This window comes from Purpureocillium lilacinum (assembly GCF_023168085.1).
Source record: "Purpureocillium lilacinum CBS 284.36 DNA, scaffold_2, whole genome shotgun sequence".
NCBI lineage: Eukaryota > Fungi > Ascomycota > Sordariomycetes > Hypocreales > Ophiocordycipitaceae > Purpureocillium > Purpureocillium lilacinum.
The window spans coordinates 2,602,501-2,625,647 of record NW_027072112.1 but is presented as its reverse complement, the minus strand read 5'-3'; the positions used below and the strand labels follow the sequence as shown (position 1 = coordinate 2,625,647).

The following is a 23,147-nucleotide window of genomic DNA, read 5'->3' as shown; positions in this document are numbered from 1 at the left end:
AGACCTTTTCTGCAAAACTCCGATTCCGGTCCCTGAGACTCATTGCCCAAGGCAATCCTGACATGGCCCACATGTGCCCCCGTGACACGACGATGCACGTTCGTCGCCTGACAACACCACTGTCCATCATCTTTCACCGTCGTGTACATTCTCAGCTGGACGGTGTCTTCTTCTTCCACTCCGCGGCCCTCCGCGCGCCCCTGTGCATCGGCCGGGTCTTCTTGCCCTTGCCCTTCTTGCCGAACTTGAGGTCCTTGGGCCGGCCGTCCTTGGAGGACGCTCTCCTGCCCTCGAAGACGATCTGCTCCGGCGTCTTCTTCCCGTCGAGTGCGCTGCCGTTGGGGGCACCACCCTTGCTGCTCCGGTGCATGTGCGCGGCGCCGGCGCGGCCGAGGAGCTTGCCGGCGCGGCCCGCGGCAGCCTGCTGCTCGGGGGTGATCTTGGGCCTGTAGCCCGTGCCACGCGCTGCCTGCTTGTCCGAGGCGTGCGCCTTGGCGTTGGCGCGCTCCTGGGCGAGGGCCGTCTTGCGGGGGTCCTTTGCCCGTGTGACGCGGAGGGCGCGGGGCAGCATGGGAGGGAACTTCTTGCCGTCGAGGAGCAGGGCGGATTCGACGTCGTTGCCATCCTGGACTCGGTTAGCACGCGATGAATGTTCTGTGGAGGGGGCACTGATGAAACTTACGTAGAACTGCACGTACGCGAAACCCTTGCCGACTCTCGTCTTGGGATCCCGCACGACACGTACGTTCTCAACCTTGCCTTGCTTGCTGAATGTCCGCCACAGGCCCTCTTCGACATCTGCGGGGACCTTGGTGCGCTTCTTCTCCACCGTCTTGCCGTCGCCGTCGGTGTTCAGAACCGTCTCGTCGTCGACGAAGCCGAGGTTCCCCACAAAGATGCACCTGCGGTGGTCCATGGGGCTGGGGTGCGCGACGCTGTCTACCCTAATGTGCCGACCCAGAACCTCGCTGCCGTTGAGCTCGGAGACAACCCGGCGAGCGGCGGCCGTCGAGGAGAAGACGGCGTATGCGTTGGAAGACTTGGTCGTGGCGGACATGAGGGACTTGGTGATGTAGGCCGCGCGCTTCGGCATGGAGCCAGTAGAGAAGGCGACGGATCGGAACCGCAGGGACTCGAGCTTCTGGGGCGGCGAGTCGTTGGGGTCGAGTGCAGACGACAGATGCGTCATGAGCGTCTTTTTCGCCTTCTTGTCTGAGATGGCTTCCGACGAGACGTTGCCGAGGAAGACCGTCCGGGATGCACGCTCGACGTCCGAGACGTTGGGATCCTTTGCCAGGGACTCGTGCATGGGCACGTCTTCGTCGGCGGCCGCCGGCTGGTCTTGCTCGGTGCGCTCGCCCTTGAATCGCTTGGACTCGTGCTCGGGGGCGTCGTCTTTGGATAGTTCGGCGAGGTACTTGGCCTCGAGTTCGTCATTGTCGTCCTTTCTCTTGCGCTTGCGCTCCCGCCGGGCCTTGGGCGCCTCCTCTACTGCCTCTGCGACTGCCGCCGCCGACGGTTGTCCGTTTACGGCAGCCTCTTCGTCGCTGGCGGCCTCTTCAGCTTCATCGTCGTCGCCCTCGGAGGACGTGCCCTCGCTGCCAGATTGATCGTCATCTTCGTAGTCGAGCTCCTCGCTTATCTCGGACAAGACCTCGTCGTCGCCGTCCTCGCTGCCAGCGTCGGGCGCGGACTTGGGGTCAGACGGCGCAGAGTAGCGAGACTTTGCAGGTGCCGCGACCGGGCCGGCCTGGAGTGCAATGTCAGCGACTGGGCACGGCGCGCGGGAGAGCAGGCGGTGCAACTTACACTGGAGGCAAAGAGGGCATCGAGGGTGGGGTCTATGGCCTTGGAGGCGACGCCCAGCGCAGAGACTGTTCTGAGGCAATTGTCAGCCAAAAGGACGTGGAAAGACGGAATGGGAGCCGCCTAGGGTCTGCCGCAGCTTGACGTACTTTTTCGGCATCTTGGGCGCTGGCTGGTGCTGGGAAATGGCACCGTCGTGATCGCACGGAAAAAAATCAGGGCCTGCACTTGGGCCTGGCGATGATCCCCCAAAAGTTTTGGGCGAGTCTCCGTCTGGTGGATGGGACGGGGCGCTTGGATGGGTCCTGCAGGCGCCCACCTGCCAGGCGGGAAAGCCAATGGAGTGGGAGCCAGCGAGACCAATGGGAGGCGCTGCGTCATGCCTGCCTCCCGCGGCTGGCCGTCTGCCGGTGGCTTCCTGGCCGCCTGACCCGCGTTTTCTGACTGCCCTCACCGCCTTTGGTCCAGCAGCGGCTCCAGCCCGCTCTCGGCTGGTTTTTGGTGCGCGTACGCCTGAGTCGGTCGGTCGCAGCAACCCCCCCAGCAGTGCCAGCACCCAGTGGCCCGCCGGCAGAGAGGTACTTTGCCCGCACCAGCAACACGCGAAGTGACCTGGGTACCAGCCTTCCTCCCTCTCGCTTCGCTTCTTCCCTCCCGTCCTCCTCCTCCTCCCTCTCTCTTCCTGCTCCAGCCAGCCCTCGCACACCCTCCACCGTCCATGCGTTGCCTCTGCCCTTGTGCACCTCCGGCGACCGCATTCCAAGCTGCACCTTGACAACTGCGCCTGCCGCAGCCCTCGCGGCACCTGATCACGGGCCCGACTTTGCGTGCTGCGGATCTGCACGCAGCTCTGGCCTGGCCCTCCGCGCCGACGCTCGCCTCTCCGCCGACCGCCCAGCGTCACCACGGCCTCTCGACCGTGAGAACACACGTCTTGGTGCTGCGATACGTCTCCGGATTGGAAGTCTCGGACGACCCCATACCTTCGCCACCTTGGCAGTGCCATGGCGGCTCCGGCTTCAGCGTCTGCCACCCAGTCGCCCGCGGGGCCTGGTGTGGCGGACCTCGAGGACAGCAACGTTTCCAGCCCTCTGAGCGAGGTGGACGACGGGGATACCAACGACGACGACATTGAGCGTATGCAGCTCGACCCTCGCGGCGACGACGGCGACAATTTCAGCGCCAGCGGCGACGAGCGCCCGGACGCACACCACGACGGCTCCGACTCTGACAGCGCCCTGTCCGATGCCGCGTCGGACGTCCACTCCGATGCCAACGACACCGAGGCGGAGACAGAAAGACTATATGACACACCCAAAAACCAGAGACAGAGGGATGTCCTCGTCGATCAATTCAACAACGGCCAGGTGTTCGAGCACACGCCTAGCAAGCTCCGCCGGACCACCCGCGCCGCCGGCGACCACGCAGACGACGAGTCTGTCTCGGGCGACGACGCTTCGGTCGTCTCTAGCCACGCTGCAGGTGACGAGTCGCCTGCGAAACCAGCTACGACAAATGACACGAGCGTCGACGAGGACCTCAAGCACGACTCCCAGGAGCGCAAGCGCAAGCGCTCCCCTCTCGCCGATCAATCCGAGTCGGACCAGCCGCTTAGGAAGCGCACTGGCTCCGTCGCAGCGGCCGATGCAGATGCCGACGAGGATTTGCCCATGAACGAAGATGATACCCCTTCGGCGATCCCGATGAGCCGACAGCAGTCTGGAGGCGAGGACGACGAAAGCGGCCCGCCGTCTCGCAGAGACACCCCGGCCGAAGCTGAAGCGCGGCCGGCCAAGAAATCCACACGTAGCTCTCTAAAACGAAAAGGCCTGGCCGTGGACGACGTGACCGCGGATGTGGACAGCGATGCTCGCGACGATCAAGCTGAGGCCACGGCTGGGGACGAGACCGAACAGCCCGAAGACGAACCTGACGTGGACGAGGAAGCCGACGCCGCAGCCAAAAACATTGAAGAAAGTGAGTACTACTGCGCTAGGCCCAGCCTTGCGATCGACGCTAATCTTCGGAGCAGTGGAGCGAAAGAATGCCGCCTTCAAGGACTGGACGCATATCGAGGAAATGTTCAGCATCTTCAGAGACAGGTACGCTTTCTTTGTCTATTGATGCCACATTGTTTTGATACTGATTCAAAGCTACAGGCTCTACAAGGACCGTCTTCGCCGGCTCGAGGAGGAGGAGCTGTCCCTTCTGGCCGACGAACCCACCCATCCGGAGTATCTCAACATGAAGAAGTGCATCGACGATCGGCTCAATAAACGGATCCAAGAGATCAACACCGAATACGAGTACCGCATGAAAGCGCATGCGCGACGTGCGGTCGCTCAGCGAGCACAGATCTGGAGCCAGTTCTACCAGGCTATCCGCGAAAAGCGGGAGCTAGCACTCGAGAAGCTGAATCAACAGTGGTACGAAGTGCAGAGCGCCAGGCGCAAGGCGCACAGCTTGCCCGATTACGGCTTGCTGTTCCCCAAGGACCCGGCGCAGCGAGTACGAAACGCCATTGCGTATAACACTGAGGTGTCCACGCTTGCCGGGCTCGCCAAGTACGAAGGCTTCCCAAGTGGCCCCGAGCTCAGAGGCGCATCGACATCAGAGGTGGATGCGGATTTCAGTGCCATTGAGGTAGGAGATTGAGCCCTCGTTGCAACTCTGAATCTGCATCTGACCTACCCCCACAGCAAGTACGACGCAATCGGCACAGGCCGCCGCCGCCGCCGCCACCGCCTGTCCAGGCGCGCGAGGAATACCACCACGGACCCCCAACATTTAGCCGACTAGGACCCGCGGGCGAACAATTCATCAAGGACACGCCGTGGGCAAACCCGAACCACTCAGCACATAAGCAGTACCAGCAAAACCACGCACAGCCCGGGGCCCGGCCCGAGTCCTCGACTGCCGCCGGGCCGACGGCTCAGCCAGCCAACGGACCGCCACCTGCCGACGTTAAGGCCGCGTTTGACGGGCAGCCTGCGGCTCGCCGGTCGCCTGCTATGTCAAGTCGAAAATCCGAGTCGCCGGAGATGACGCGAAGCAAGCTGAATCCGGCGTCTCACCCAATGAAGCGGGTGGGAAGCATACCGAACCTGGGCCGGGGCCCGAAAACTGCGGCAGCTTGACGAGCGACTACTCATGATTAATGGCGACAGGGTGCTGAGACCCCATAACCTTTGTTGGCGATTAGAATTTGTCTCGCGGCCAGTGAGAGCCATAGGAGGCTTTGATACCCCCGGAGGAACTGTCGGCTTTATGCCTTTTGTTCATTTTGTACATATCGACCGTGTCTGCCTGGTTTTGGGCATCGGAATGACGGTCAGGTTAGGTTGGAGCATTGATAACCGGGCGTTTGGCCCAGGCACGAGCGGAACATCACTTGTACGGAAGATATGGAGCTGTATGACACGACTTGGCTTTGTACAAAGGTAGTTGACCTTGATTGAGATGCCTACTCGTACACAACGTGGGAAAGGGTACATGCTGGGTATTGTACATGATACATGGAAACTTTGACCGCCAAGGCGGTGTTCTAAAGATGGGAGATGGCTTGAATGGACAGCCCCTCGGAATGCCTCGCCAATGTCAAGTTGGTACTTGACTGTTTCGCCCGTGATCGAGGGTGCAGTGTCCTCGCACACGGCGCCGCCATGTTATAGCGTTTGGCATATCCACTTCGGTTTTCTCGTCAAAGCAGAGAGGTCATTTGGCCGCCGTGAGTTTCCTCGGCGCCTCGGGAACCTTGACGTCTTCAAAATCGTCCTGTCCGACTGCGTTGAGTGTGTAGTAGTCTGCATGGCTGGTCAGCCCGCTCGCCGACACGGCGCGGACAGTTGGTCCGCCGCCCGACCAAACATACAAATCCCGCCGACAATAGTCAGCAGGCCAAGTCCCGTGACGGCATTCTTGACGAGATATGGCCGCCTGGCGCGGATGAGGGCCTGACCCTGGCGTAGCCGGCGGTCGTAGTACGTTGAGTGCGCTCTGTGGCGGGACGGTCAGCATGCGATGCGCGCTGTCGGGGAGAGATATTAAAGCGCTTACCCAGGCATCTTTGGCGTCGCGAGGCCTTGGGGAGAGGACGCCTGTGAGTTAGAGAGTTGTCGTTGGAGATCGGTGAACGATGCCGTCGAGACGAGATCCATTCCTAGATGGGCCGACAGGAATTCGGCCGGCAAAGGCTCGGCTAAATGCGTTCCTTTGACGTAGTGGTCGCGGGTGCCAGTGCGGCAGGTACCTTACCTCCCAGTGCTGGCTTCTCTGTGGGTCATGGCGGCACAAGCACCTGGGCACGCAGTACGCAGACAGGCAAGCAAGGCAAGGCAGGCAGGGGGTGGGGCGCGGATCCGCGTCAAGTGCGAGGTGCTCCTACTCCAAACCTTGTCTTTGCTCTCCAGCTTCTCCCGTCGCTTCGTTGTCCACAAACCTCGCCTACCGCAACTGGCCACCCTGGATCCCGCATTCAACGGTCGTCGACTGGTCGCGCGACGTCAGCAGTTGCGACTTCGGCCGATCGCCTTTGATCGTGCGCCGACGGGAATTGAACCGGAATTGATGGGCATGTGACCTGCACGCGAGAGTTGAGAGCACTCGACGCCCCCCCGGACAGCACGTCGCGCGCCACGACCAGCAGCTCCCGACCCAGCGCCCTCGATACCCCGCGTCCCTTGAAGCTGGCTGGCGACGCCCAGATGCTCGTCAATCCTCGAGGTTCAACGTTCGCCCGATCCCGCCCCCTCTAAGCGACGCAAACCGCGAGGCTACCGCGTCGCCGACACGCACCGTCGGCCCGCCATGGCCACCGCCACCACCCTCTCCGTCCCCGATCAGATTCGGCAGCTCGACGATGCTCGTAAACTCGTCCTCGGCGATGTCAAATACTACCCGAGCGTAGTGCGGGGAATCATCCCCATCATTGGACCCTCTGCGCCGGTAGAGCTTCGACGATGGGGCGCCGACTTCCTGGCCGAGGCTTTCTCGACGCCTGCGCTGCCCAACGGGGAGAAGGAGACGATGCAGCCATATGTCCTCACGACATTGGAATCCCTACTTGAGAGCGACAGACAGGATTGGCTGGTCTTGCGAAGCGTGATACAGGCGGCAGCCAGCATATATCCGCTTGCCATGCGGTGGATGTGCGTCGGCCCTATTAACAATGACCCGTCGCTGTTTGCAGTATGATCGAAGCTAACCCGCGTGATTTGCCAGCATCAACAACGGCTACGACACCGTAACGTGGGAGCGAATGGTGGTGATCAAGCAGAGGATACTGCGGATATGGGATACCGCGCCACCATCGGTCAGGATCAGTTGCATCAAGTTTGCCCAACGTGTCGTGCTCGCCCAGACCGTCGCATCCAATGCCGAGTTTCGTGTAGGCGGCCCCTCTTAGCTGTCACCATTGCCCCCTGCTGATGAAGCCTTTGCGTGTAGTATGGCGGGGCTCTCGACGTCTCGCTCGACAAGGTTCCGTTGAATCACCAGTCGCTCGACCCTCGGAATCTCGAAGCCGAAGCCACAGGCCTCCTGGACCGCATGCTGAGCGTCTTACAGGAGAGCAGGTGAGACTGCTCCCACTCTTTGCCCACACGGGCCCAACGCTGACTGATCGCACAGCGATGCCCTCATCGTCGATGCAACACTCAACTGCTTGTCGATCCTTGTCCGCACCCGACCTGCCACGTCGGGACGGATCCTTAATGCCCTGCTCAATTTTAACCCCCTCCAAGCAGCTACCTCGCCTATGACACCTAAAAACAAGGTCATGGTCAAATCGATGGAGAAAACCGCACGGATGCTTTTGCTGCACCTCACCAAGAGAGACCCGCACAACCCCATGGCACCTCGAATACAGCAACACTTGGAGCGCATGGTGCGAAGCGTCACGGAACTTTTCGACGAAACGAGTAAGAAGCGTCCGTTGGAGGCGCCGCAGCACGATGGTCTCGACGCCAAGCGCCAGCGTGTCGTGGGCTCACATGCTCCGATCCCACCGCTCGGCCCTGGTCCGCACAGCTTGGGCGACGTCTTTACCCTGATCACCAATGACGAACTTAAGGGATTCGACATTTCGCAACTGCCTGTTGGCCTGGTTGCCAAGGTCTCGGTGACGGCGCTCGCCGGGCTGGAGCCTGAGCTGTTGTCCAAGGCTGTCGATGCTGTTCGTAGGCGACTCCACGATCTAGCCACGGCGCCTGCCCCAGAGCTGAACCCCAACACGGCGCCCTTGGGCGTGGATGACGATGACGACGATTATGAGCCGGACTTTTACCAGGCCGAGGATACAGAGCAGATCCTCAATAAACTGGATGGCGCGTCATCCGCGACCGAGCCGATGGCGCTGGACGGCAGCCTGGCTTTGACCTCGTTCAGCCTTCCGCAGCCGCCGAGTTTACCGGCGGAGACGGCGCTCAGCGCGGGAAGTGGTACAGTCGCCCGAGTCCTGGAGATGATGAAGTCGTTGGATGAGCCAGCGGTCAAGAAGGACAAGGCTGGATACAACCGGCTGGCGGCAAGCTCTGGAACCCGAGACTCTTGGATGTCCATCTTGTCGCGGCTGGCTACGCGGGCTTCCGCGGGTCTCGAAGACGTCTCCGTCAAAGGCGAAGATGACGACACGAAGCGACCCGAGGGGCTCAGCGACGACATTCGAGAGCTGCTGTACAACTACGTCATGGAGGACTTCCGGAAGCACATCGACGTTGCCGTCTCGTGGCTGTGCGAGGAGTGGTACAACGACAAGACTCAGATGAAGCGGGGGGACGACCATCTCGCGCGATACGAGAAATGCACGCTGCGGCTCATTGACGGATTTCTTCCCTACCTGCACCCGCAGGACAAGGTGTTGACCCGGTTCCTGAGCGAGATCCCCGAGCTGAACCCGACGATGCTGTCGCGGATAAAGCACATGTGCCGCGACCCCAGCGTCACACAGCTGGCGTTGACGAGCTTGCTGTACCTGGTTATCATGCGGCCACCAGTCAAGGAGAGTGCGCTGGATACGGTACAGGACATTTGGACTGAGTGTAAGTGGAGCGGACACCCGTTTGGCGGCTTAAAGTGCGTTCGCTAACATGTGACGACTATAGTCGAAGATGCTCGACCGATGGCCGGCAAGTATCTAGCAAAGTACAGACCAGGATTCCTGGAGGCGGCCAACAACAGCAAGGTGGAGGGCGATGGGGCTGCACCGGCTGCCATCGCAACATGAGACGGGCTGGTTGAGGGCCGGTGCGTCGCCAGGTGGGAGCGAGCGTGTACATGTTATGGACAAGGCATGACGAGGCGTTTACGGATCATCTCTGGGCTTTGGGTGTTGGTTTTGTCACACCCAGAATGGGGAGACATGAGCGCCTGAGGGTGCAGCGGGAGGAAAGCAAGGGCCAAGGGCTATGTCACAGTAGGGTTGTACGTGGATTATCAAGCGGCTTTTGCGAAGATGCCGACGTAGATGCAGGTCGGGACGAGAATAAGGAAGACGGAAGGCCGTGCCGGCTGCCGGCGAGAACTAATCCCCATGTGGAGTTGTGCCTCGAGTGGTGACGAAGTGCGCATGCATGGCTCCTCCAGTGGTGCGAGCGTACTTGGAGCCGGGCGATGAGCCTCAGCCGGTGTCTCATCGTCATTGACATGTCATGAATGGTGGTTGATTGCAGGCCGCAGGCCGAGAGACAGCCATGTCCGACGCAGAATCGAGCGCCAGGGGCGTTTGCGTCCAGCAGCCGAGGGCAGTGTTATCGAAGCTGTCCAGTGACTCTGAGATACGTATTCAGTCTCGCGAGCTTTGTAACTTGGACTCTGCTCTGAGCCGTGCAAGGGCCTTGTCCTGGCCTGGGCTGGCCGCCGCGTCGCGTCCACCGAACGTAGGTTGCTGGGCCACCGGGGCGGCCGACCTGAGAGCGACCGACCGCGTCGAGCGTTGATAGCGGGCGCCACTGAGGCGACGCGGGCTGCGCGACGTGCCGCCGAGGACCCCTGCAGGCACAGGCGGGCAGGCAAGGCAGGACCTGCGCTGGATGGCACACTGACCTGGGGCCTGCTGGACGTGTTTTTCTTTCGGGGGTCTGGCCCGGGGGGTCGGACGGGTGCAGGTGACGTCGGGTGCCGGGGCTGATCCCAAAAGCAAGGTGCCTCGTCAATGCGTCTCGGAGCGAAGTGGTAGTGGTGGTGGTAGTGCTGGCTCTTTTTTTTGTTTCCCGGTCTCACCGACAAAGGAGACGCGCGCGCGCGCCCGAGGTCTCGCACCCTTTTTGCTTTCTTTCTTTCCTCTTTCTCTCTCATACTGTATCCTCTGTTGTTGTTGTTACTGCATCGCGGAGCGTGCGATACTGTGGCAGTACAGCGCGGCACTGTCTGTACGTACAGTGCCTACTACTGTACCTTGGAAGGTCGGTCTAACACAGGCCTCATCAGCGTTCATCTCTACTCCATCTTATTTGTTGCAGGTGGAGCAGCGCCCTGTGGAACAGCCCCAAAGGCCACCCCGTTCGGCAGCCAACAAACCTTCCATTGAAAGCCGGAGCTTCGCAGGAATTGGAGCGTTCGCCTTTACGTCAGTTTGCGCGCCATTCAGCACGCGACTCCGCCGCCGACCCAGCGCCGTCGCCATCGCCAGCGCTACCCGCGACCGCCAATACCGCTAGCCACGGCAGCCAGGCACGCCCGCCCAGGCACCCGACGCCAGGCACCGCGACCTCGACGAGAACCGGTGCTAATAAGCTTTGGCGGCCAGACAGGTCCCGCCTCGATTGCTCCCGTCGTCTACCAAGTACTTCGAGCAGCCTTCGTTGAAGCTGCACCGCCGCCCACCTCGATCGAGTGCTGTGCTGTACGTTCCAGCACTTGGCACGACCGGCGACATGGCACGAAATCGCCTCCGGAAACGAGAATTCGCGGTCCACCAAGACGCCGCGCACGGTGAGTTGAAGCTTTCACGCTGTTACTTGGATGTACTCGTGCTGCCACTTCCACTCCTCGCCCCCATCCGTCCACGATGCTCTCCACCCACCACTCCCCACAGCCTGGGCTTCCACTGCGTGGCGCGCACGAGTCGCCTGACGTAGCCCGTCTGGTCCCCTTACTCGTGCTCGGGCGTGGGATGGTGGGTTGGGCGAGGTGCCCGTGCCTGTACTTTATTCTGCCCCTGGCAAACCTTCCCCGAGTCCTTGCACGAAGTAACTACAAGCCCGTACGCACGCACGCACGTCCGTCGACAAAGCATTGCAGCACTGCAGCAGTGCCGCAGCAGCAGCAGCAGCAGCAGCAGCAGCGACGCCCGTGCTCTGCATCCATCGCATGCTCGGGGTCGTGCCCCCGTCGTCGCCTTGTCCGACCACATCGTCAACAAACACCTACTGCATCCCATCACCAATCCATCCATCAACTCATTTGCACCGCCGCCCCGCCTAATCCTCTTCGTGGACTTGCCCGAGGCACAGCGCAGTCATTGATTGCCCTTGCTTGCTGATGCTGACATCGACCCTGGTGCAGCCGCCGCCGCCGCCGACCACGCCGCACCGGAAACGTCGCCCGCCAGGACCCTGACTCCTGCCTCGACACGCACGACAAACAGCATGCCCTGGCGTGGGAGCCCAAGCACAACCACCAAGCAGGCGCTCGCCCGATCCGCCACCATCCGCAGCGTTGCCAGCGTCGAGGGGTCCGAGTCGAGCCCCGACAGCAAGCGCAGCGCCTTTGGCAGCAGCGTCAACAGCAACGCCAGCGGCTCGTCCGCCATGGGCGCCAGCCAGCACGAGCGGACGCCGCCCACCGTCCGGTTAAAGAGCGACGTCGCCGCCGACACGCCCGTACACTGGCACGCCAACGGCGTCCGTGCAATTGACAGCACGCCGGCCGCCCACGACTCGTCCGTCCTGTCCGAGGAGCCCGACGCCAACGGCGGCCAGTGGGACTCGACAATCGGCAAGGCCGGCCTGGGAAAGACGGGCCGCGTCATCAACAAGCTCGTCAGCGACAACGATGCCCTCAAGCGGGATATCCAGATCGAGCGCCTGCGGGCCGAGGAGGCCAAGCAGGCCGCCAAGCTCCTCGAGGACAAGATGGAGCGCATGATGAACGAGTACGAAGGCCGCCTGCTCGAGGCCAACGTCACAAAGACCCTGCTGGCGCGCAAGGAGCGCCAGGTAGAGACCCTGACCGCCACGGTCGACGCGGAGAAGAAGAAGGTAGTTTTCGCGCTAGATCGCGAGAAGAGCTGGAGGGAGGAGCTGGAGCGCGTGAGAAGCGAGTCGACGACGCAGGTGGAAGAGGCAACGAGCTATGCGCAGTTGATGGAAGGCCGCTACAACGCCATCTCCTCCCACTGGCGCGATCAGGGCGACGAGGTCAAGCGTGCCGTGGCCAAGATGAAGGGCGACATCGACACCATCGTCGAGGAGCGCCAGTCCGACGACGACAAGATACAGACGCTGCGCGACCTGTGCGAGCAGCAGGACAACAACATCAAGCAGCTGACGCAAGACAAGGAGCGCATCGCGCACCTGTTTGACGAGTACAAGCGGACGCAAGAGGACGACCTGAAGGACATCAAAACCAACGCCAGGAGGAGGGAGGAGGAGCAGGAGCGGCTGCTCGACGAGTCCAGAGAGGCATTGGCGAAACTGAAGTGGGCGCTCAACGTTAAAAAGAACGTCAAGGACGCCCAATAACCGGCTGAAACGGTGACGACCACGACGGTCAAACGGGCCCCGCACGAGCGAGACAAGCTCGTGGGCCTCTCTCTGTACATACGATACGCGACATACCCATCCTCCAACCCCCCTCGAGGCTCCGTGGCGACCCCACTAGACGCGGCACAGCACGGCACAGCATGCCTCTACACCCACGATACCACACATATACACACTCCCTTTGTCCTGGGCGCTTTCCTTTCCACTGCTTCCGGAATCACGAGATAGACGGCCATTTAGCCTGGATACGTCGCTACCTTGGGGGGTCCGCCGTCCTGCGACGTGCAGGACCCCCTGTTCATGATGAGGCGCTTGGGTGTTGCCTTTCCTCTCATGTCGTTGCTGCTACCGACGCGCGCGCGCGCCTCGACGGGCGGACGACCTTATCTGCCGGCATTTCCTGGGCCGGGCTTTTCCTTTGATGTTTGTGTTTGAGACCTGGGATGTGTGCTTTCGGTGCTGACTCTGAGATTGTGAGGGACTCTCCTGTCTGGCGGGCGATTCGGCGGCACCGTGGGAGTTGCAGAAATATGGGGGAAAAGAAGGCGACGGCATTGCATCTGTGCTTCCTGAACTACTACCTACCTAGGCATTTATCCTTGGGACGTGCGAAATACCCCAGCTGTTACGAATATAATGCGTGTGCGTTCGCTTGAGACGATCGACTTTTGGATGCAGAGACAACCTGTTGAGGTGAGGGGTGAGGTGTGGCCGAGGCGTCGAGCCCCGTGAGCATCTGACAGCGAAGCGAGCCACGGCAGAGGAGCGTAAGTGAAGGCAGGCATCCTTTTCAGGAGGTGGGTGCACTGTTTACGCCGCGGGCATTGTGATCATACTACTCATTGATGGAGACAGATGCAGGTACCCCAGGCCAGGGTTGCGTCTTCGGCGAGTCCCAGGGCACTGCAGCCGCACCAAGAGATGAATGCTGTTCTCGGGGGCAAGCGGAAGAGCCGCTGTTCACTCTCGCAGCCCGCGCGTCTGCCTGAACGGGAGATTAAGCGGAACACTGCGAGTGAATCACGGATGCCGCGCCTGCTCCTGGAGGCGGTGTGTGCCACAGGCGGGTGCCAGCATCGCAGCTGCCCGCCCGGAGGTCACTCCCCGACCTCTCGCTACGGCGCTGCCACGCTTCGTTCGTCTCTTCTCTCCCTTCCTCTCTTGTCCGTTCCCGTTTTCCCCTTCCCTCCTCTTCTCTCTCACAAACCACCCTCTCCGCAGCTCATCCCTCCTCCCCTGCGCCACCGCTTGCCCGCGGCGGACCTCGTCCGCACCGCTACGTCTATTGTTTACATCTGTATCCATTACTGAAAACCGAAACCACTTTCAACCCCTTCTCAGGACACTGAATACCTTGGACTCCTGCCTCGAGATAGACCTGCTGGCACCGCGGGTGCATTCGGCAGAATGGTGTTGGTGCCCGGTTACGTAGAGTTCTACGTAACCTGCAACCCGCCCCTGCTTCCGGGCGGCGTCAGTTCGGTTGTGCAGGCAACGCAGGCTGCCCACCCCGAAGTAAGCAAGCGGTAGGGACACGCGAGGTGTCCTTGACTGACCACCGATGTAGGGCCAGGTCCTGGAAATTCTCTACGAGCCAGACGTCCCCTGGTTCAAGATCATCACCGAGCAGGTTCATCAACAAAAGGTCACGCACTTTGTTCAGAAACAGCTCCTCGCCATTGTCGAGCAAGATGCGGGTTTGGTTGATCCAGAGCAAAGAAAGCAAGAGGAGCCCTCCCAGGCTGCGTTTGCGGATGTTGCCATCCTTGCAAACAGCCCCCGTATCCTCCCGTGGTCGCGCCTTGAGGGTGAGCTCGACGAGGGCGGTTTGTCTTTCGCAGCACACCAGTTTCCAGCGGACATAGCCGGTTTGAAGCATCAGACGTCCTGGCGCGGTCTCGAGGAGCGAGGCTGGGACTTTCCTGCCTTTTTCGACATACTCGAAACCCACTGGAAGCACGCTGGGGCCCCGGCCTCTATACTCGGCTTGGAAACACTCACTCGATGCCAAGTCACCCACAACATGGCCGGAAGTCTGGCCTATGTCGGGACCGACTTCGACCAGGCAACGCTTGACAAGGCAATCTCGACTCTGGACAACCTTGTTTGTGTTGCTGTAAGCAACGATACGCTCATTACTCTATGCGAAAAGCTGACCAAGATCCCAGGTCGCAGGTGGCCGTGATGCAAAGCATTTAATAGTCACGGAAGGAAAGGGTCCTGTCCGCTTCGCCTTGAACTGGCTATCCCACATAGGCCAGGAGCGAACAACATTCGTTCATTGTGACACTGCCGACCTTTCGACAGAGTACCAACGCCTCCAGGACGCGGTTCGAGTAAGGGCCAAATTCAAGGAGCACAACGCATGGAACCCGGTCAAGACGCCTACCGCAACTCAGTTTCACATCAAGAAAGGAGCAACGGCGGGCTTCCCTGCATTTACGAACTACTCTTACCCCAAGAAGCACCCTACGTCGGTTCATGTACTCCTGAAGAGGATTCCAGATGCCACAGAACCGGAGACGGTGGATCAAGACCACGCTGCAGTCGAGGATACCGAGCGGCCCTCGACGCAGAGCCACATAACCTCGCCCGGGAGCACAGCTTTGGCATCAGACAACGTACCTCAGAACGCGGTTGAGTCTTGGAGATATGAAGTTGTTCGACTGCCTCAGGATCACATCGAGCAGCCGTGGGGACGGGCAGACTCCCCCGAAAAGCTGATACAGATGAACGAATCCTGTATCGACGAGAATCCCATTACTTGCCAGCCCAGTGGGCTGTTGTTGGATACGCTTGAGAGCGTCCAGGCTGAGGCGCAGACAATCGTGAAGAACGAGCCCGATCACTTCGACGAGGATCTCATATGCCTGGACCCCGAGGAAACGAAGCCTCCTTCTCGAGTCGACGGCGACGAGGACCTGCTTGACTTTCGGGAGCTGCCAAGCACAGACGGCCGAAGCGTTAACTATCAGCCAGACCCTTTCTCAGCTCTGGGATGTACGTTGCTCGACGAAGGCAGGACGGAAAGCCTGAGCCGCCATCAAGTCCTGGTGCCGGCGAGTGTATCTTCTCGTAATCACACAGTCGCCGGCAAGTCTAATGGTCCGGGTGATTTGCACGTGGATCGGCATCGGCACGAATCACGCGAGGGCGGACAGAATGAGAGTCGCGACGCCCGAGGCAACCGACGCACGCTCAGCTCGGCCCAGGATCGCCAGGGGACCGCCACATCGAAGACCACTTTTTCAACGGCTACGTCGGCATCTTTATATGAGCAATTGTCCGATAGACCGAGAGTTTCCATGACCGGCGCATCGACTGAGGGGCCAAAGAAGGGCGTCGCCTCCAAGTTGTCGAGTCCGGTATCACGCAAAGGCGCAACGGCGAAGAACGCGACCCAAGAGCTGGCGGAAGCGCAGCTCAAGTCTATGGCGGCCGTGCTGCAACTGGCCCCAGGACACGTCTCCATCGACTTGCATTTCGGACGCGTTTATCTCATGGATGTCAGCCATTCTCAAGTTGACTTCGGATCTGGACCGTTTTATTCTGCGGCTGAGTTGAGTGACATCTTGCATGACATGGACCCCGCGAGCCTCGGCTTTTCATCTGCTCTGACGACATTTGGCCCCGACATGGAACGAGTGGTCCAGGCGAGACCCCCGGGCGAAGCAGCGTGGCGGCATCTCGGCACCCACGTCTTCTACGATTTCCACTGTCGTGACGACTCAGACACTGAGTTTGTAGTAGAGGTCGACGCCGAGACGTTTGAATTTACGTGTCGAGGCGCTACGAAGGAATTACGCAAGCTTTACCTGCACGGTGCTTCCCGGGCCTGGGACATGCAGGTTTGTGCCTCCCGGGCGGCCAATCTGGATAGCTCCACGAGATACCGAGCGATTGGACGCGCAATCGTGGCGTCCATCTGCGTGAAGTAAGTCGCGAGGCACACCCGTACGTGTTCTGTTGACTGATGCAACTTGTAGGTCTGTAGGGGGAGAAGTTGCAATCGAGGCGATACGAGACGAGCGACTCCGAGCCGTAATCACGGACATCAGGGTGCGACACGTTGCCAAATACCGGCAAGGAGAGCGCGGCAGAAGCGAGCTCTCTATCATCATGATGAAGAGGATGAACCTGTCCCAGTGGCGGGACAGGCGAGCGAACTGGGTGGCCGGTTCACCCGGCCAGGACGGCTACCCCGTGACCTCTTATGAAGCCTCAATCACGTCCTTGCGCGCCAAGGAACTGCTCATGGAGAACCAGAACATGACGATTGGGCAACGGGCCTCGTGGGACTGCGATCTGCTCGAGGCAGAGGGCGTCTTTGAGGCCATCTGTTGGCCGGCGTTGAGCATGATTGCGTCGATGGATGAGATTGGGACGCTCAACGACAACGGCCAACGGCTGACGGCCCAGAGGTCATTCAATGACACGACGGCCGGGGGCGGTCAGCGACGAGGCAAGACGGTCTTTTGGTGAGGGCATTTGGGCGACGGAGAATATTCCAGGGGCGCAGCTGGATCGTGTAATCGATATTCGGGGGCGCTGGGTGCCCTGACACGGGGTGGCGTGCCACCACACGGGCCGCACGCGCGCCACTTAAGGTTGTCACGGCCGGATTGTGTTACGGGAGCAGGTTGATGATGGTGTACTTTGTAGGAAATGCGCACTAGTTTGGTGCAAGTTCACAGATTCGGGCTTCCCCGCGCGGCCGGGCCGACGCAACTCGGCAGCGGTCGACAGTCGATGATCAGGTTGCAGACGGCCATGCAAGCTGAATGTGACTGCATAGTCGCGTGTTGCCCGCAGCACAGGGCAAGGGCGGCGCCCCCGCCCTCAGGACATGAGGCAGAAGGCCCTGCGTCTCAGGTTCGCTTCCAGTTCTCTGTATAAAGCCGGCCGTGGTCCGAGCATCTAGAGTCCACGAGCTGGAGACCAACACACATTGCGCGCCGACACTGCATTTGGAGGCTGGTCAGTAACAACAGGTTTGGGGAGCGGACGCGATCGTACCTCATCATGTTTGGCATCACGGCGACGCTGTTGCTGCTGCTCGCGGCCGTCTTCACGCTGCACATCGTGAGGCTCAACTACGTCATGTCGCGGACACCGCGCGCGGCGCGGGCACACGCGTTGGAGCCGCTGACGGCGGAGCGCATCCGGGAGACGTACGAGAGAGTCCGGGGCAAGGGCATTGACTGGCGCGGCAAACTGCCACGGCGCAAGGAGAGGCGGTACATCATCGTCGGTGGGTCGGGTGAGTTCTCCTGATGCCACGCGGAGCTTGGAACGAGCGTTGACGCGGGGGCAACCGCCTTTACCCGGCAGGTCTGGTGGGAGGGCAGCTGGCTCTGGACCTGCTCCAGATGGGGGTCCCGCCCGCGGCGATCCGGCTGATGGATATTCGACGGCCTGCGCGGGCCGAATTCTCGTCAGGCCCCGCCTCGGAGGTGAGGTTTGTCGACGCGGACGTGACGTCCGAGGGCGGCATGTTCCGCGCCTTCGACGAGCCGTGGGACGAGGCCGTGGCGCGGCTGCCCCTGACGGTGTTTCACACGGTGGCCCTGATTCGGCCCTTTGAGCGAAGCGAGGCCCTCTACGAGCGGTGCTCGCGCGTCAACGTCGCGGGCACGGCCAACGTGCTGGCGGCGGCGCGGAGGGCCGGCGCGGGCGTCTTCGTCTACACGTCGAGCTGCCACGCGGCGGTGCGAAGCACGGGGTGGTTCTTCCCGCCGTGGCTGCGCGAGCCGCGCAACTTTGTGCAGTTTGTGGGCGACGGCGACTTCTGGGAGCCGATGCCGCGGCCGCGCGACTTTGCGAGCAACTATGCGCGGTCCAAGGCCGAGGGCGAGCGGCTGGTGTGCGGCGCCGACGACGACGACGGCATGGACGACGGAGAGCCGGGGGCAACACGCGAAGGCGGCAGCAATAGCAATGGCAACAACAACAGTAAGGGAAACAACAGGGTGAGGATGCGGACCGCGGCCATCCGGCCCGGCAACGGCGTCTACGGCCACAAGGACGACACGATTGTGGGCCGCATCATGAAGCTCCGGCGCGTGCCGACGTACTCGGGCCCGTGGGTGCACAACTGGGTCAACGTCCGCAACGTGACGCAGGCGCACCTCCTCCTCGAGGACGCGCTGCTGGGCCCGCACGCCGACCGCGTGGCCGGCCGGCCCTTCATGGTCTCGGACGCGGGGCCGCCCCTGCGCTTCCAGGACGTCTACGACGTGCTGGCGACGACGAGCGCGACGGGCATGCGCGTCGACCACCCGCCGCCCGTGCTGATGCTGCTGGCGGCGTACGCCGTCGAGGCGTACTGCCTGCTGCTGCTGGCGACGGCGAGCGCGAGGACGAGCACGATGACGCCGCTCAAGAGGCTGCTGCGCCTGCTGGGCGTCCCGCCGGCGCTGCTGGCCAAGATGCGGGTGGGGGTGGTGCGCGAGCCGGGCGAGCCGCTCGTGCTGTTCCAGCCGGCGCTGTTCTCGTCGTCGGTGACGTCCATCATTGACGACTCGGCGGCGAGGAGGGCGCCGCAGGAGGGCGGGCTGGGGTACAGGCCGGCGTGCACGACGGTCGAGGGCATGTGCCTGCAGGTGGTGCACTGGAATGAGTGGATTGAGAGGCGGCGCCTGGAGGGAGCGGCCGCCGCCGAGTGATGAAAAAAGTACTCCGTAGACGACGACGACGATACAGGAGTCGAGAGGACGACATTGGTCACGCACAGCATACATACATGTCGCGCAGGACTTGGTGCCGCCAATGTTGAGATTCGACCCCCCTCTTTGTTCTCTGAGCAACTTACTCTGGGGTTTCCGGCCCTTGCATGGCTTTGCCGTAGACATGGCACACCAGACGTTGGGACGGACGGTGGCTGGGGGCCAGAGAGGGAACCGGATAACCGGCACTCGCGTGTGGGGGAGTGAGGCCATCGTATTTTGATGGAAAGGGAAAGTCGAGCGGGTTGACGTATGTAGTCGATGTTGCTTGTGCAAGGTACAGTAAGGACACGGCGCCGGGCCAACAAGCATGGAGGTGGTGGACGGACTCGCTTGTTAGCACATAACGTGAGCTTTCGCGTTGGTACAAAACGGTGTAGAACGAGAACAATACAATGGAGAAAATTGCCTGTGCTGTTAGTTCCCAGAGAAGAATCGCCTCACTGTTATGTTGAGCTGAGCTGAGCTGAGCATCCGACTGCCTGCCCATCAAAACACTGTTTAGCCAACTACTCAGAGCCATGATATTTAGGGAGCAGACCTCCCTCGTGAGGTTCCTGGCCCTCAACTGCGGGGCGGCACTGGTTACGATATGATTGACTACGCACTCACTCCGCGGGCCTGAGAACCCTGCAAACCTCTGTTCTATGCAGAATTAGGCACTGTATGAGTCCCCGTTGGAAGCAGAGGCAACTCCTCTCTTCTCATACTATGAAGGAACGAATGGATGCACACGGTGGCTGACTGAGCGAAACGCAGCTACGCGGTCAACTGATGCTCAGGGGACCCCCTCTCACCCATGCTGCCGATTGGTTTTCGCTCTCGCAAACGAGCTCGAGTACCTAACAGCAAGTGTACTTTAGGAAGGCGGCGTTGACCGAGCCATGCAAGCATGCGTCGTACGGTACTGTACTGTACAGAACAGTACAGCACTGCGCGTATGGGACTTTCGTTGAAGCTACAATGCGTTTGCGGGATGCCGGCCCAACTGCCATCACGGCCAGAAAGGCAGCTCGCCAAACATCGCATCGCCACCGGGGCTCTGATGAGAGAGGGAAAGAGAGGAGAGAGGCGGAATAACATGCATGGATTAGCCAGGGGACCTTTTTGACTCATGTCTTCGCCATTTATCTCGGGGGCGTCCGCTTCCATCTTGGTTGAAGAGCTTGCTCCTGAACCCCCCAACTCTATGTTGACGACGACGCCATCACCTCTTGGAAGCGTATCGGTACTGCCAAGCACGGCACTTCCTTTCTTGGCGACAACCTAGCCATTGGTGCTCTGCACGATGCGCAGCCTCTTCCTCCTGAGCGGGCTGGTCGCCAGCGCGCTGGGGGCACCGGCCACCTCGTACAGCGGCGGCGGCGGCGGCGCCCATGTCTTGCACCAGAAGCGCAGCGATGAGGTGCACTACGACGCTTGGGTCAAGCGCGAGCCCGCGGACCCGGCTTCCAAGGTCCCGGTGCGCATCGCCCTGAAGCAGCGAAACCTGGAGCGGGCCATGGACCTTGTCTTGGAGGTGTAAGTGTGCGCTCTGCTTGCCTGTCTGTTGTCTGTCTGTCAACTATTTGCCCATCGTATATTTGTCTGTCTGTGTGCCTGTCGTCTATTTGTCTGTCGTCTGCCTTTCTGCTATCGTCTGCCACGTCCCCCCCACCCCATGCCTGGAAAGCCCCTGTTTCGAACGTGACGATGTCGACACGGCGGCTACTGACGTCCCGTCCGTTCATGTTACCAGGTCTGACCCGACTCACGCGTCGGGCAAATACGGCGAGTGGTACACCCGCCAGCAAATCATCGACCTCTTCGCCCCCTCGGACGAGTCCATCGCCAAGGTCAAGGAGTGGCTCCTCCTGTCGGGCGTCGCCGCGGAGAGCATCGTCGTGCCCGCCACCAGGGGCTGGGTGCACTTCGACGCCACCGTCGGCCAGCTCGAGTCGCTCGTCAAGGCCGACTACCATATATACAGCCACGTGCGTGCTCGTGATGATGGCGAGGGCTCGCACCTCGGCACCGATGCGTACCACCTGCCGGAGGAGGTCGCCGCTCATGTCGACTTCATCGTACCCGGCACGGCGTTTGGGCGCCTGAGCCCGGGGAAGAGCCTGCGCCGGCGGAAGCACGGCGCCGGGGGTGTGGGCGGCAGTATCCTGGAACCCATATCGACAGAGATTCAATCTAATCCCGGTGCGTAACCCCTTTTTGCGCGGTGGCATCGCAAGTCATGCCAGTCAAACCGCATCCCCAAACCGCCTCCCCTTCTCCCTACACTCGGCACGCTGGCCGCATCGACGACTTTGCTTGACGACGCATACCAGCTGACGAATATTTCTCAACTGACTCCCTCTCTGCAGGCGACTGCGGGCGCCAGATTACTCCAGAGTGCCTCCGAGCCATGTACAAGATCCCCATGGGCAAGACGGCGAACCCTAGCAACAGGCTGGGCATCTTCGAGGCCGAGCAAGAGATGTACGTGCAGTCCGACATGGACATGTACGTGGCCGTCCATGCTCCGTACGTCCCCCAGAACTTCACGCCCGAAGTGTATGAAATCGACGGCACCGTGGGCACATCCGATAACCCTCACGATGTAAGTCGGCTTCGCGTCTTCCCCCCTCCCCTCCCAAAGGCCTGCCCCTGAAAAACGGGCCCAAACATTGTGTGAATCACCAGGGTTGCGCATCGCCTCTCTAACACCTTGGACTTGAAAAGGCCGGTTACGAGACCATGCTCGACTTTGAAATGGCAGTGCCCCTCATCTATCCGCAAAGCACTGTCCTATACATGAGCCCCGACTCTGGCCCTGGCATGGCAGGCATCTGGAATCCCTTTCTCGACGCTCTAGATGGCAGCTACTGCAACTTCAGCTCCCACGGATACACGGGAGACACGCCCAAGATCGACGGCACCTTCTCTCGGCATGACTGTGGCACCGCCGCGCGCACCAACGTCATCAGCATCTCGTATGGGTCGACCGAGCCTTATTATCCGGCGAGGTATGGTTGCGTCTCTCTCCGAGTAGCCCTTTCCGCTATTCAAGTTTGCTGTGATCGTCGCGTGCGCGCGCTCACTGGTGTGCTCTACGCCTAGGTACCTAGAGCGACAATGCGATGAGTGGATGAAGCTGGCGCTGGGCGGCACGACTGTTCTCGTTGCCAGTGGTGACGACGGTGTGGCGGACCCCGAGCGCGAGTGCATGGGCGCGAACCACACCATCTTCATGCCAGACTCGACGTGTGACTGCCCCTATATCACGGGCGTCGGTAGCACGACCCTGCAGAACCACAAGCGACCTGGAGACAGGGAAGTGGCGACAGACCAATTCTCCTCGGGCGGCGGCTTTAGCAACATCTATAAGACCCCCAGCTACCAGCTCAAGGCCGTGCAGCATTATCTCACCAACTATCCGCCGGACTTCCCCTCGTTTAGCACGAGCCGCGGTCAGGTCCCCAAGACCGGAGGCGTCTATAACCGCAACGGCCGCGGGTACCCGGATCTTTCCGCGGCTGGGCAACACGGCGTTGTCGCGGCGAGAGGGCATTGGCACCTCATCGGAGGGACGTCCATGTCCGCGCCTATTGTCGGCGCCATACTGACTCTCATCAACGAGGAGCGGCTCGCCGCCGGGAAGAAGTCCATCGGCTTCATCAACCCTGTCCTATACCAGCATCCCGAGATGTTCAACGATGTCCTCGAAGGGTCGCAGCCGCTCGGCGGACCGGACAACACGGGGTGCGGGAGCAATGGCGGCTTTCACTGCCGCGAGGGCTGGGATCCGGTCACGGGCATGGGCACTCCCAACTACGAGAAGATGCTCAAGGTGTTTATGTCCATCTAAGAGGGAACTTGAGCCGCGAGCTGGGACCTCCCGTCACAGACATGGGCGCCCTCCAATTGCAAGAAGATGCTCGAGGTG

General features: G+C 61.0%; 8 protein-coding genes across 8 annotated transcripts; 6 read left to right on the top strand and 2 right to left on the bottom strand.

Annotated features, from left to right (window-relative positions):
- Nucleotides 1-151: 151 nt before the first annotated feature.
- Nucleotides 152-1,966, bottom strand: PLICBS_002570 (nucleolar protein 12; the record flags this gene model as incomplete). The annotated part of the gene is made up of 4 exons (XM_018322259.2): nucleotides 152-625; nucleotides 683-1,750; nucleotides 1,810-1,879; nucleotides 1,956-1,966. 4 exons carry the CDS (start codon nucleotides 1,964-1,966, stop codon nucleotides 152-154), a joined length of 1,623 nt encoding a protein of 540 aa, XP_018179739.2.
- An 844-nt stretch (nucleotides 1,967-2,810) lies between these two features.
- Nucleotides 2,811-4,943, top strand: PLICBS_002569 (uncharacterized protein; the record flags this gene model as incomplete). Its single annotated transcript, XM_018322258.2, has 4 exons — nucleotides 2,811-3,783; nucleotides 3,839-3,908; nucleotides 3,966-4,449; nucleotides 4,506-4,943. The coding sequence occupies 4 exons, from the start codon at nucleotides 2,811-2,813 to the stop codon at nucleotides 4,941-4,943; spliced, it is 1,965 nt and encodes a 654-aa protein (XP_018179738.2).
- A 577-nt stretch (nucleotides 4,944-5,520) lies between these two features.
- Nucleotides 5,521-5,870, bottom strand: PLICBS_002568 (uncharacterized protein; the record flags this gene model as incomplete). The annotated part of the gene is made up of 3 exons (XM_065600048.1): nucleotides 5,521-5,609; nucleotides 5,678-5,802; nucleotides 5,863-5,870. The coding sequence occupies 3 exons, from the start codon at nucleotides 5,868-5,870 to the stop codon at nucleotides 5,521-5,523; spliced, it is 222 nt and encodes a 73-aa protein (XP_065456120.1).
- A 742-nt stretch (nucleotides 5,871-6,612) lies between these two features.
- On the top strand, nucleotides 6,613-9,028 carry PLICBS_002567 (uncharacterized protein; the record flags this gene model as incomplete). The annotated part of the gene is made up of 5 exons (XM_018322257.2): nucleotides 6,613-6,953; nucleotides 7,027-7,192; nucleotides 7,252-7,379; nucleotides 7,435-8,843; nucleotides 8,907-9,028. The coding sequence occupies 5 exons, from the start codon at nucleotides 6,613-6,615 to the stop codon at nucleotides 9,026-9,028; spliced, it is 2,166 nt and encodes a 721-aa protein (XP_018179737.2).
- Nucleotides 9,029-11,390: 2,362 nt separating this feature from the next.
- On the top strand, nucleotides 11,391-12,485 carry PLICBS_002566 (uncharacterized protein; the record flags this gene model as incomplete). Its single annotated transcript, XM_018322256.2, has 1 exon — nucleotides 11,391-12,485. The coding sequence occupies one exon, from the start codon at nucleotides 11,391-11,393 to the stop codon at nucleotides 12,483-12,485; it is 1,095 nt and encodes a 364-aa protein (XP_018179736.2).
- Nucleotides 12,486-13,913: 1,428 nt separating this feature from the next.
- Nucleotides 13,914-16,988, top strand: PLICBS_002565 (uncharacterized protein; the record flags this gene model as incomplete). The annotated part of the gene is made up of 5 exons (XM_018322255.2): nucleotides 13,914-14,021; nucleotides 14,074-14,622; nucleotides 14,675-15,506; nucleotides 15,594-16,440; nucleotides 16,493-16,988. The coding sequence occupies 5 exons, from the start codon at nucleotides 13,914-13,916 to the stop codon at nucleotides 16,986-16,988; spliced, it is 2,832 nt and encodes a 943-aa protein (XP_018179735.2).
- Nucleotides 16,989-17,528: 540 nt separating this feature from the next.
- PLICBS_002564 (uncharacterized protein) lies at nucleotides 17,529-19,171 on the top strand (the record flags this gene model as incomplete). The annotated part of the gene is made up of 2 exons (XM_018322254.2): nucleotides 17,529-17,766; nucleotides 17,838-19,171. The coding sequence occupies 2 exons, from the start codon at nucleotides 17,529-17,531 to the stop codon at nucleotides 19,169-19,171; spliced, it is 1,572 nt and encodes a 523-aa protein (XP_018179734.2).
- A 1,348-nt stretch (nucleotides 19,172-20,519) lies between these two features.
- Nucleotides 20,520-23,069, top strand: PLICBS_002563 (uncharacterized protein; the record flags this gene model as incomplete). The annotated part of the gene is made up of 5 exons (XM_065600047.1): nucleotides 20,520-20,752; nucleotides 20,970-21,418; nucleotides 21,586-21,821; nucleotides 21,944-22,227; nucleotides 22,322-23,069. 5 exons carry the CDS (start codon nucleotides 20,520-20,522, stop codon nucleotides 23,067-23,069), a joined length of 1,950 nt encoding a protein of 649 aa, XP_065456119.1.
- Between the last annotated feature and the right edge of the window lie 78 nt (nucleotides 23,070-23,147).